We start from the raw sequence: 12,665 nt of genomic DNA, 5'->3' as shown, positions 1-12,665 counted from the left end.
CAAACGACAGCGTCATCAATCCGAACGAGAATCAAGTCGAGAAACCAAATGCACTGCTCCAAGAAAGATGCAATCAAGACAATCCCGTCATGTTGCGAGAAGAGAAAAAAAGCAAGACTCCTCAAGCGTCATCCGATCGCCAAACGTCAGGTCCGGGTCGTCTCAAGAATGTCGAATGAAAAGGGTGACTTCGTAAGCCATACCGGGAAACAAACGAGACATCGCGAGGCGCTGCAACCCGCCCCGGGCGTCTACAGCCGGCCAATGAACGAAAAAAAACATGGGGCATAATCGTGAATTAGCGTAAGGCGCGGAAATTCCGGCCGTGACATCGTCCAACTCCCTGTGCCGACTAGGCAGCGAGCTTGCGCTTCTCGGCGCTGGTGAGAACGAGCCTCGGGGCCTTGCGTTGGGCATTGCCCTCGGTGACAGCCACGGTCCGGTTGCTGTTCTTGAGGAGGCTGGCGAAGCTGCCCGGCTCCGGCGCGTTCTCGGAATCCGAAGGGATGCTATCGACGCTGGAGCGGTGGGCCTTTTGGCGGGAGCTCGGACGATCGGACCCAATGGCACCCCAGCTGCCCGTGCTCGTCCTAGAGCTGGGCAGGCTGCACTCGTCACGATCGATCAGACTGCCCGACCCGCTACGGCCGGAATCGCTGTCATTGTCCGTCATAGGTGTCTCGATAAGCTCAGCGCTGCTCTCGGAAACAGGGCTACTGCTGCCAGAACTCCGTGCCTCCTTGCGCCTCTCAAGGCCGGCCCGCACAAGATTGTTGATGGCAGACCGCCGGGTGCGGGTAACAAAGTTCTTGCTTCCCTCGTATTTGGCTGTCGGCTTCGACTTGAGCTCGTCCAAAGACGGCGGGTTTCGCGGTTGCCGAACAGGGTGCTCGCCGGCCCGCGCCTGGCCCGGACCATATCCGGCAGTCATGGAGCTGAGGGGGAATGAAGCCGTCTTGGGTCCAGCAGACTTGAGCGGCTCCTCGTTCATCTCAATCGACAACTGATTCTTGGAACCGTTGGAAACCGAGGGAGACTTCTTATGTCCCCGGCGGAAGGCGTTGGCGCTCGGCGGCGGCAAAGGAGTGTGCGGCTCTGTTGGAGAGTCGTAGCGGCGCGGGGGCGACGGCATGCGGAAGCCGGTCGCGTTCGGAGCCGAGGGCGCCGGAGAGACTTGGAGGCGAGGAGTGCCAACGGCGGGTTGCTGCATGTTCGCGTAGGCGTTCGCCAGCTGAGCTTGGTTGGCAAGCTGCGCATTGAGCTGCGCATGAAGCTGTGCATTCAGCTGGGCCTGCACCTGGCTCTGGTCCATGTACAAAGTCTGCTGGCCTGTAATTCGATCGTAAACTGCATAGACACCGGTCTGGGGCGTTGCCGGAGTCATCATGGCCTGAGCGTTCTGAAGCTGCTGCTGATACACGCCCGCGTACCCCTGCTGCATCATCTGTGCCTGGCCATTGAGGCTCAAGCCCTGGAACTGCTGGGCAGCGGCCTGGAGTGCTCTCAGCTGCTGCTGCAGGCGTTGCTGCTGCTCCGACAAGTAGGCGTTGGTGTACAGGAGCTGGGCGTGGAAATTGGGATCAATCTGATCCCGCGCTTCGTCCAGCTGCAGCTGCGGGGGTGCCAGAACCTGCTCGGCCGTGTACTGCTGGTTCATTGCCGCCATCGGATTGTACGCCTGGGATTGGGCTTGCTGCGGGGTGGCAAAACGTGGCATCGACGTCTTGGGGCCATTGTACAGGCTAGCGGAGTCGTACATGCCGGGGGCGATCGAGTTGCGATTGCGAGCTTGGGGATTCACCGTCGTCGGCGACGGGAGGTTCGGGAAGCTCGTCGCCGTAGCCGATTTCGGAGCAGTGCGAAGACCGGCCAGCAGATGGGACCGGCTGGTGCGGGGCGTCGGCAGGCTGTTGTCTCGGTCGGTGGGCGACTTTAGGGCCTCGAACGAAAGCGGTTTGATATTCTGGCCTCCGCGACGAGACGCCAGGCCGGAAGTCATAGCCAGGCCGTGGGCCTGATTGAAGGGAGCGTGAGACATGTGCGCGAGACTGCCAGCGTCCATTCTTGCAGTCCGGAAGATGCAAAGTGCGTGATGCAAATATTAGGAAGTACTGCTGAAAGCGGGCGCAGCGAAGACGACGTGCTCGAACGTTCGACTTGCGGCGGGCCGAGTCTATTTAGACTCTCTCTCGGAGGGTCGAAAAAAAACGATGATGTGGGATTTTCTTGCTTCCTGCTGTCAAAATCGAATAATGGGTGCTGAGAAAACCGATCAACTGAATGTTTGCGGATGTATTAACTATGCTCGCCGGAGGAAGGACCGTAAATGCTGGATGAGCGTGGAAGCCGGCGAAAAAAGCGATGCGGAAGGAGAGACGGTGCGATTTGCTCGCCGGAACTATTTTCGTGGCCAAGACAACGCGACTTCCAGCCGTGCGTAAAAAACGCGGTTTCCTCGCGGTGCTTGGATTTGTCTCGAAGCCGAAGGTTGCGCTTTGTGCAACCACGCGAGTCAATCTTCAAAGGACCAGCCAAGGCGGGACCAAGCCAACCGGTCTTATCCGGTGCTCCTTGTTCGAATCAAGACGCAGATCCCGCAAAGCTGTCGTTCGTCAAAGTCAGGTGCTGCCTTGGGTCGAGCGAGCTGGAATACCGAATCTTGACGATGCGGTTGTTGGTCGCACAGGCGAGACTCGTCGAGCCCGCGAAATTAAATCGTGTTCCGTGTCGAAGCCAAAAAGTGACCAAGTCGAGACTCGCAGATAGCTGCAATGGTAACGAAGTGGATGATGAAATATGCGCAAATAGAATACAATGATTAAAAAGACCTTTTTGGCGAGCCTTCAACAGATGCCTCCGTATTTTATTCCTTTGTTTTTTTGTGTCGCGATTTGTGCAGCGAGTCGAGAGAATGCGGCAATGGTGAAAATTTTGGTGGTCAAACCGAAAGATTATGACGGGCAACGACGGCAACGACGCGGAGACGCACCACGAAGCGAGGAAGACGGAAAGGGCGAAAAGGAAGGGTGGTGTGCTGGCGATGGAGAGACTGAAAGAGGAGAGCAGGAGGAGCGAAGGGCTGGCTCGGGAGCTGAGAAGAGATGAAAGGATCGGCTGCCAGTGGCTGGAGACTGGAGAGTGGGGACTGCAGAGAGCGGGTGGGGCAGCGAGAAAGACTGGGGCCAGGGAGAATCAAGATGCTCCATGATTGGCTGGCGCAGCCTGGACCGCGGCAAGGGAACTGTCCCAGCAAGGGCCGAGCGGATAGCGGGCCACCGTGATTGAATGGAACTGATAAATGTCACAGGGGCCACACAAGACAACCTGGCCCATGCCAACCATGCTGCATTGAGACCTATCAACTAATCAGAGCTTCCGTCGCACGGCTCGATTGTGGATGACATACCGGTAGGTACGGAGCTACGTATCCTAGGCTCTCAGGATAATGCGTGCTCCTTGGGTCTTCAATAAATCCTTTTTGAAGTATCTCATTTCCAACATTTTACGCCTTATTCTGTTGGTATCCTCACGCCAGTTGACTCAATTATCCGTTCCTTCGCAATTTTAGAGCCAGCTCGGAAGATGCTAAGCTAAAATCAGACTAGCGTCCATGTCTGCCTGGTCAAGGACAGGCCAATGGAGGTTGAGAATGGCAACTTGGAAGCTTGGGCCGTCATCTCGAACAGGTGAGGCGATTCCTCGCAGCTTCCCGACGTCTCTCGCCTTCCCACAGAATGAGATCGGATGCTAGCAAGGATGAGAGAGACAAGAAGTTCAGAATTTTAGCCATCGAGATTCAACCAGACATTTCCCCTCAATCACGTCTTGTTGGTATCCGGAAGGCCGATAATGTGTCAGGCTCGGCCGCTGTCATTCGACATTCTTCCAGGGGCCACTTGACCTCCCTTGTTCATCTGACGTTGTCCACTTTACCCACCAATTTGTTGCCGTGCTTAATCCGCAACCTGCATTCCTTTCATGTTTACGTGGCAGCATTGACGACTCGAGATGATCCAGATTATTATCCATGCTCCTGGAAAGTCATATCCTGGAATCTGTGCTGCGGCCTTCTATATGATTCGCTGTCTGGACGCCATTCTCCTGGCTCTCTCGTGGTGCTCAACCCGGGTCGTCGTGGCAGCCCTGAAAACAAGGGTCCTGTATCTGTAACGGCGAGATGGCGTCTTGGCGGACAGCGAGGCCCGAAATCCAGATCGGGCAACCACGTTTCGGAATTCGAGCAGGTACTCAGTCAACCTGGTCATTGTCCTGCCGCAAATTGACCCGTCAGTCAGAGTCTATCATCCTACGGATACCATCAAGCTTTTCGAGCTGTTCCACACGTCCCAGCATTGTACAATCCAACCCGGAAGGCCGATTTTTTGATGACGGCAAACACGGCTATCCTTGAAAGCAGTTCCTTGATGAAACGGCCCTGCAACCCCTGCATGCCTGTGCATGAATCACTTCGCCAGCCCCAGCCCCGCTGCAACCATCTTGGTGGCAGGTGCGCATGTGTAGACCAAGCTGGACACGAGCGCGCTTATAAGACGCCAGTGCAGATCTTCCACTGCTGGCTGGGTTGACAGGTACAAGTCTATCCATGCCGGAATTTTACAAACCGACTCAAGCGGACGTTGCTGGCATTGCCATTCCATCGATTCGAAAATTTGCACAATGAGCTCGTATCAAGTCAACATGACGGCTGCGCCGAAACCCAGTGGAGAGTAACTATGTTCAGCTTGAGAGTCCTGCAGGGGTGGTCAAATTTGCTCAACTGCTGTGCCGCACCACCAGTGCCTCTGAGACATCGCAGAAACATGAATTTCACGTTTTCCTGTCCCTGAGGCTGTGAGATGCCAGGGCGGATGGAGAACACCATGCCGGCCAAAAACAAGGTGGCCATGTGGCAGTACTGCGCTTTCCCTGGCCCAACCTGAACGTCATCAGCTGCCTTTATTTAGCACATGCCTGCCCCAAGTTGCGGCTGGCATTTGAACCCACGCATCACCAACGGCCGAGCCAACCTCGCCCGACCTCCTCATCAGCGACATACCCGAAAGGGCAGGTCTCTAGCAACTTATCGCACTCCGTCTCTCCGCAAAGAATCGTGAACTGAAAGGAGACGAGCCAACCCACTGGAGCCCCTTATCATTTTACCATCTTCTCTCCTGGACAAAACCGGACCAAGGAGGTTCATGCGGCATGACTCAGTGTTGCCACCATACGGAGCTGGACCTCGAGGGTTTATCTCCGTCTGCCCAAGACTGAAGCAAAAGGCTTTTGAAAGCATAATTGATAGGTACTTGTACAAACTGGGCCTTTAACCCCAACTGCTCGTCATGAGCTTGGACGGGGTCGTGGACACCCCGGGCGCAGACTCTGTAAGTATCTGCGTCCCGATTGACGCCTTTTGAAAGTTGATTAAGGGGGTTATCAGAGCTCTGTCTGTGGAGCTGAAGACATTTTCCAAACGGTGGTGTTTACCAGACTCAGGTGTTCGTTCGTCAAGTCCGCGCCAATAATGGAATGTGGTCAACGTTGGTCCAAGGCTGCACGGACTTCTACATACCGTCGGTAGGGTCTCCCGTTGCTCGCCATGACTGACATCTGCAACCAGTTATGATGGATGGAGTCGGGAGAGTTGAGCCTCTGCCATTTGCCCATTTGTTCCCATGTGGATCTTTTGGCAGATATCATCAAGACCGGTTGGGGGTTTCCAAGTGTTTCCGTCCCCTAATTACCAACCCACTCCCTCTCATCCGGGCCTCTAATCGATGATCCAGCTTGTTGATGTGGCCGGGGAACATGTGCGTTGGACATATCCTAGGGTCAGTTGGGCTAGACATCCTTCTAGGACACGTAGACAATGGTCCCGAGCTACGATGGCTATATGTGCGAGATCATGAATCGCCAAATGCGCTGGTATTTGAAGGTCTCCGATCGCGAGGGGGTATTACTACTCGAGACTTGATTCGAGATGTAAGGTAATTTCCATCATCTCAGAACTTGGCGTGCTCGAACACCTACGACACGTTTCACGTCCCAGCATTGACGTTCTTACTGGTGAGTTTTAGTCTGGCCACTCCAGAGAGAGGATGAGTGCTTGCTTTGGAATTAGTTAATACTCCCTCTTGCAACTTTGGCTACTTCGCGCAGCTCCGGGCCATACGGCCCCTAACCGCCGCCTGTCGACCGTGACCAAGTTCAAGTTCGCCAGGGGCTGGCTGCATCCGAGTCCGCTTTTCACTTTGCCCTGCTCTTCGAGGCCTCCACCCCGTCTGAAAATTTGGGGGGTGAGTCCGGGTAGTGCTGTCCTCTACAGTGCTATAAAGCAGGGTCTTCTAAAACCAGCAGATTGTGGAAGAAGGTTTGAATTGTTATCTCGCCATTCCTTGACCACCTAATGACATCAACGCACGGTGTACAAGGCTGAGTTGCCAAACCTCTCAATCGATCTGCTTGCACTGTCTTGGCTGTAACCAGGCTTTTATCCTAACATTATCTACGTCCCACTCTTCAACCCCTAGGGCCCCGGCGGGGATGATTACCAGCTTCAGGGGTATTGATCGGTAGTAATTCGGGTACGCTGCCAGTGTCACTGCTTACCGCCCGGGCTTACTCCCTGGCAAAGAGTCTCTCTGTCCAGAACCTTTCGAACCCGGTTCGCAACTAATTACGTGATGCTTCCTTGAAGCGGCAAGGGGCGCCAGTCATGTCAGCACGGCGCCTCACCTGATCTCCACTCCCTGCCCTCTATGGAGGCTCAAATGATTCGGAGTAATCCCGAATCATGTCCAATGTGTTGGTGATGACGCTGACGGCGGTGGTCTATTACCATCCAACCAGCCTTACTTCACATACGCGCAGACACAGGGGCTTCGGACGGACTTGAATACACTCTGAATGACATAAAGTTGGATACTACAAACCAGTGAGGAAAAGGGCCGGCTCTGACGTCTTGTAGGAGTACATGTGAGCAGCAAGTTGGCTTTTAAAACATACCATCAAAGAGATGTCGCTGTAGACCGAGAGAGACCAGCAGCGGCAGTCAAAATCACCTTGAATTCCGTACATCGTCCATAACCCATGAGTCTGTTCGCTGACCGAGCTTCACTTGGGGTTTGTAGAGCTGTCGACATACTAATCGGCCCTTGTCTTACATGTACATCCTAGATAGGATCCAAGGTTCGAGTCATCAGCGCTTTCGTTGTGCAGTACACCACCCGGCGAGATATCCCACTGACGGCCTACCAACTTCCTTGATGTATTTGTCCAATGGAGTAGCCCACATCCAAGTCGGTAAGGAGAGCGATCCAAGTACCGTTTCCGAGTAGTCCTTCAATTCAGCGGGAGAACTGATAGAGTTCTTTCTTCTGGCCGCAGCTAGAGCAACGCGCTCCTCCTTCAAGTGAATACATTGATTGTATGGCGTCTGCGTAATGCCTCCACAACACACTGCTGGACTGAGCAGGATGCACCGTCCGACTAGCGTGACGCGAGTCTAAGAGTTGAGACTGAGAACCAGCCACACAATTCGTATTGTACCGTGTACAGATACCACCTTAGGTGTAACCATGTCGTCTTAGATTGTTAATGCCCCTCAGGTAGAATCCAACGAACGTCCTCCTTGCCATGGCGAGCAAGAGAGACGTCGCCTGCAAGTCCATCGGAACCCAGATCTTTCGTATCAGAACCTCTTCCAGGACCGTGAACATGAATTGTCATATTGTCTGGTAAGAATGAACGTGGTCCAGCCCACGCCGTGAGATCATACAAGTATTATCCGTACAAGTAGTAACGTAACAACCCAGACGAGCTGCCACCGACCAATGCATTAGTGTGTAAGGTAAGTTGAGTACACATACGGGGGATGAAACAGGACAGTCAAGGCTGGACGTAACGTCATAGGAAATACAGAACAGGAGAGCCGTAACTGTTGTAGAAGACAGGCCAGCCCGAGAGTTTAACAACGGACTCAAAACTAAAGTGTGGCCCCTGATGAATCAGGCAAGCGGGAGGAATCATATCAAGGAGACCTGACCCGATCGAAGCAATGGTCTTCCCCACGTTTGCCCGCATCATGCCTAAAACGACACGCGCAATGAAGCATGCATTCACCGCTCAAGACGACGTCCTCGTCCGGCACGCCAGTCCAACTCCCGTAAGGCAACCGAGAACCAACGGTCATATCGATAGGACTCTGTGCTGCAACATCACCCCACAGAGCACGCCCAAGTACGGCAATGCGAGCGCCCGCGCCGCTCGTCGACCAGTAATAGGCATGCCCTCAAAAGCAACGCCAAATGACATTTGTTTGCCCCGCATGACGGCGGACCCACAACCCAAATCGCACCTCGCCGGCCCAAATCAGGGGCCCTACCGGAATTGCGTAAAGGCACCCTCGCGAAAGCTGACTACCGCCGATCCTCAAGCGGCACTTTATCCCCGTAGAAGCCGCCCTGCCCGCCACCCCTCGCCGCCGCCGCGACACACGCCAGACACACGCCGCCGCCGTACACCCTCGTGTGGCGCTTCCATCCGTGCCCGGCGTCGTCCATGACCGAAATGATCTCCCCCTGGAGATCGATCTCCTGCTGAGACAAAAAGACCCCGGATCCGCCCGGTCCGCCCACAAATTCATATTCTGGCGGGGCCGATGGCGAGAGGTCATACTGGTTTGGCGGAGGCGGGGGAAGCAGCGGTGACATGGGCGGATAGCTCGACGGGGAGAACGTATGAGCCGTGCTGCTCGTGGTCATGGTCTCGGCGGATGAGGAAGCCGAGACGGTGGTGGTGGGCACAGGAATCCCGATCGGAACACTCTTGGTGTAGGATCTTCGACGCGAAACAGCGGTTGCGCTCTGGGGGCTCGAGCTTGGCACGTTGGTAGATGTTGAGCCGCCGTATTGGGGGTTCGGTTGATGGATGAAGCTCATGTCGAGTGCTGGAGGTATCGAGGCTGCACTGCTGGGGCGGCGGTCTTCAAACGGGTAAAAGGAGCCACTCAAAGTCGGGGGCGTCAAGGGCGGTGGAGGAGGAGGCCGTGCAAACTGCCGTGGGATCGTAGAGTCCAGACCTGGAAACGGGGCATCCCCCAGAGTCCCTGAGTAAGGAAGGTTGCCGTCGACCTGCGCACCGGTGTTTCCGGAGTCCCCATCCAGTTCAAAGCGTACTGAACCATGGCCAATGCGGCCTTCGCTCGCTGCCATGGGTCTTTTTCCTGTCTCCGTGGTGGCTTGGCCATCAATTCGCTCTGAGCTTCTGCTAACACATCTTCCAGAAGACGCCCGAGAAGAGGTGCAGGACGAGCGGCTACACCTCCTCCTGCCCGCGCTCGTGAACGAGCTCGGAACAGTGTGCGAGGGGTCATGAGGTGGTGTTGGGCTGCTGGTGCTGACGCCACGTGATGCTGCCAGTGCTGACCATGGATAATGATCCTCCCCCGGCCCGCTGTCACCGCGGTCCATTGTTGCCGGCTTGCCTAGACGCCCGAGCTGACCCGGCACAACCCTGAGAGGTACAAAGCCCCGCGCCTGACCTGCCCACAATGGCTGCCCAAGTCCAGGCCCAAAAGATGGGCCAAACTCCCGCCCGTATTTCGTGTCAGAAGTCCCAAGTGAGGTCCGAGTTGACAGGTGCTTGCCGTCGATTGCTTGGACTTTCGGGCCACGGCCTTGGAAAATGCGCCTGCGTGCAAGGAGGAAGCGGACCGTAACCAAGATGGCAAGGAAGATAAGTGCGAGGGATATTTGTATGTTCACAGCTTTGGGGCAATAGGCGCTTGGAACTGGTATCTCCCAAGTGTCACCCGTGGGGTGATTGAGGGCCGGCATCTGGGCAGCAGCTTCGGGAAGAAAAACGGCACAATTACCGGCGCCTGGGGTGCCGTCAGCGGCACCAGTTCGACTGTACGTATTGCGGAAGTTTGGCCGTGGTGGGCGGTCGGCGCTACTGTAGAAGGCTCGGGGTTCAGCCAAGTGACCCAGAAGGCCTGAGGGTGGCACGGAAATTGGCTGGCCTTGGGTGCCAGGATGCCCGCTGGCACGCCCTGGATGGGTTCCACTTGGGCTGAACTAGTGACCGTTAGACGGCTGACGCTGAGCAACACTGAACTCAGCCAAGGAACCCCTCACCTCGAGGCCACTTAGCTTTGGGGTATCTGGAAAGGGAAAGCTGGACGGGCCAGGAATTGGCGAAGCCAAATTGTCCTGATCTCTAACGCTTGCAACAGGCCGTCTGGTCGATATCAATATCCAAAGCCCCAATCTTGCAGTAAGATGAGCTGCCAGCGCCAATCAATGGGCTTTGCGCGCTCGGAACAGGGAGGGCACTTACACGACGCGCCGGAGGACGTCTCACAAGCGCGGGAGGCGCGGTCTTCGTCGCTCTCCAAGGTATCACGGAACTTAAAGCGCCAGGAGGGTGCATCAATGCGAAAGCAAAGCGACCACTGGGGTAAGCTATGCGAAGACAAGAGCGGACGGTGGAGGGGTGACGGGCGGACTGTCGGCGCCTCGGTGGGAATCTGGGTGACTTATACGCCGCGCCGAGATGACTCTCGCAACTCCACCACGCTGCAGACGACACCGACCGCCATCCTGTGTGAATCTGGGGGAAGGATAGGCGAGCCATGCAGCAGAGATCGGATCGAGGAAGGGCTGATACGGTTGAGACTAAGTCCCACGGGGCATAGCGTGCTTTGTTCAGGCCCCTCAATAGCGAATGTCAGCTCGGTTGAGGACGCCGGCTCCAAAGACGCTTGACCAATCCTGGGAGGCCCGCTGTGCATGCAGGGCTGGTCATGGGATAAGAACACACCTGATTCCTTGCACACCTGTGTAAGGTTTCTTAGCTGCTCGATTTGGCGCTGCGCATGGTGGATGGGGAGCTGTGAAATACTATCTTGACCACTGCGCTGCCAGGACGCGTGATGATGTTTTTGGGACAGCTGGTTGCAAGAGTGTTTGTTGGGTGCTTGGCAATAAGCATATTCTGCCCTGCGAGCCTCCACTTCCATGCAGTGGTGAACAGTGGGAAAAAGGCTGGGAACCCTGACTGTGGTCTCAATGCTTGCTCGGGAAAGATGGACAATCTTGGCGCCTAGTGTTAGGGCTCAGTCTGCTGGAGAAGGATGAGTTGAGATCCTGTTCTGAGTAGGCAGACTGCATCGCTAACAACGCCGGTACTCCATACCGCGGTGCGTATCGGCAAATGGAAACCATGACATGCCTGTGGAGATGCAACCGAACATCTTGGCGAGGTGGAGGTATATCTAGTGACACTCTCGGCGGTTTGACGGGAGCTGAACCCTTCGGATGGCGAATGCGAATCGTGCCTTTCGAAAAGGCGGCCTGCAAGCTCAATAATCCAGGACGCGTGAATCTGCACTGTTCTTAGCAGGCGCAGAGATGGTGGCCAACTGTTGAGTGGTGAAGCTTCAGCAGGAAGGGCGGATGAGCCGGGTGTTCGGCGGGATCAGTCCGAGCCGTGCAGTCTACAAGCCCGGATTCGGCCTAGCGATGCGCACTTCAGCTCACCTCTGAGCCTCATGCGTGCCGTCAGCACCCATGCGCTTTCTGTCGTCAACTGGGACTAATAAAATTTGAGCAGCGGCAGCTCAGGCTATCAGGGCTGTTCTGTCTGAGACATTCTTCGTTAGTGTGCGAACTGAACAGACGACTAAAAACCGAGAAATCACAGCGGCTGCAGTACGCACATGGGGTTGCCTGCATGGCCGATGGCTTCGCATCGGCGCCATGGATGCGGCGGATGAAATATGCATGCATCCCACAGGTGCAGGCCACGCATCGCTGTGTCTGATGTCAGAGCAACTGTCGGTTACCAGGTCCGGAGACTCCCTCGTTAGGGACGTCGGTACAAGTACATGTACACTTACAATGCTTCCCAGTCGCGACGGTCGAACCAGGAACCCATCGCCAGGAGAATCGGGTGCTGGAAAGTCCAATGCAGCTTTGTCGAAATGTCAAGAGTTGGTAAGCCGAGACAGGACTGAAGCGCTTGAGATGGCGGTGGAGTATGGAAGAGCACTTGCCCCTGCCGGGCTCGCCAATCTGCACCATTTCGAGGGTGGAAGGTCCCATCCAAGTCAAGACTACCTACCAGTGAGCATTTTCCCATCTCGGAAAGCGCCATGTGATGGACGAAAAACGAGATGCAGTTCTCAGCTCCGCACATCCCCACGCCAAGTCCAGATACCCTTACCTTACCTGCTCTCTCGATCAAGATACCTACCGTAGGAACATTGTATTTGTCTTGTAGATTACCGTTATTATCCCTCTTCGCTTTCTGGGGCCGGCGGCCAACAAGTGAACCTGGAATCCCATTGGCAATCGGCCGAAACCAGGAACCTTGCGGCAGTTACCGGTTATAGCTGAGCTTAATTCGCGCGATGTGTGCGCAGGCAACAACGGCGGCTTGCTCATGTCCATGATAAGCCCAGACATCCTTTCGATATGGACGTAAGAAATACGTCGCGTCTCGACAGTTGCAAAAGGAGACTCGATGAATTTGCATTGGCGCTTACGCAGTAAGGCCTTTCCGAAGCATCCCCCGTCCAGGAGTCTTGCATTGAAGCCGCCTCTGTGATTCTTGGCTGACCAGAAGACGGGTGACGGCCGGGACCTTCAGAAGGCAGAGATCCC

At 55.5% G+C, this 12,665-nt stretch overlaps 3 protein-coding genes across 3 annotated transcripts; all 3 read right to left on the bottom strand.

Moving 5' to 3' along the window:
* Window positions 1-352: 352 nt before the first annotated feature.
* On the bottom strand, window positions 353-2,062 carry N657DRAFT_682889 (uncharacterized protein; the record flags this gene model as incomplete). The annotated part of the gene is made up of 1 exon (XM_062796528.1): window positions 353-2,062. The coding sequence occupies one exon, from the start codon at window positions 2,060-2,062 to the stop codon at window positions 353-355; it is 1,710 nt and encodes a 569-aa protein (XP_062645005.1).
* A 6,355-nt stretch (window positions 2,063-8,417) lies between these two features.
* N657DRAFT_578141 (uncharacterized protein) lies at window positions 8,418-9,470 on the bottom strand (the record flags this gene model as incomplete). The annotated part of the gene is made up of 2 exons (XM_062789298.1): window positions 8,418-9,201; window positions 9,310-9,470. The coding sequence occupies 2 exons, from the start codon at window positions 9,468-9,470 to the stop codon at window positions 8,418-8,420; spliced, it is 945 nt and encodes a 314-aa protein (XP_062645004.1).
* A 588-nt stretch (window positions 9,471-10,058) lies between these two features.
* On the bottom strand, window positions 10,059-10,945 carry N657DRAFT_121466 (uncharacterized protein). Its single transcript, XM_062785822.1, has 2 exons — window positions 10,822-10,945; window positions 10,059-10,714 (listed from the first exon to the last, which is right to left on the bottom strand). The coding sequence occupies exon 2, from the start codon at window positions 10,633-10,635 to the stop codon at window positions 10,219-10,221; it is 417 nt and encodes a 138-aa protein (XP_062645003.1). The 5' UTR covers window positions 10,636-10,714; window positions 10,822-10,945; the 3' UTR covers window positions 10,059-10,218.
* Window positions 10,946-12,665: the final 1,720 nt, after the last annotated feature.

Source organism: Parathielavia appendiculata, assembly GCF_033297405.1.
Source record: "Parathielavia appendiculata strain CBS 731.68 unplaced genomic scaffold N657scaffold_12, whole genome shotgun sequence".
Classification (NCBI taxonomy): Eukaryota; Fungi; Ascomycota; class Sordariomycetes; order Sordariales; family Chaetomiaceae; genus Parathielavia; species Parathielavia appendiculata.
Note: the sequence above shows the minus strand (reverse complement) of the source record. Positions and strands in the feature narration are given on the sequence as shown.

Bases quoted from the DNA above. Each gene is read 5' to 3' on its own strand.
- N657DRAFT_121466 (XM_062785822.1), bottom strand. From the start codon at position 10,635: ATGGCTCGCCTATCCTTCCCCCAGATTCACACAGGATGGCGGTCGGTG.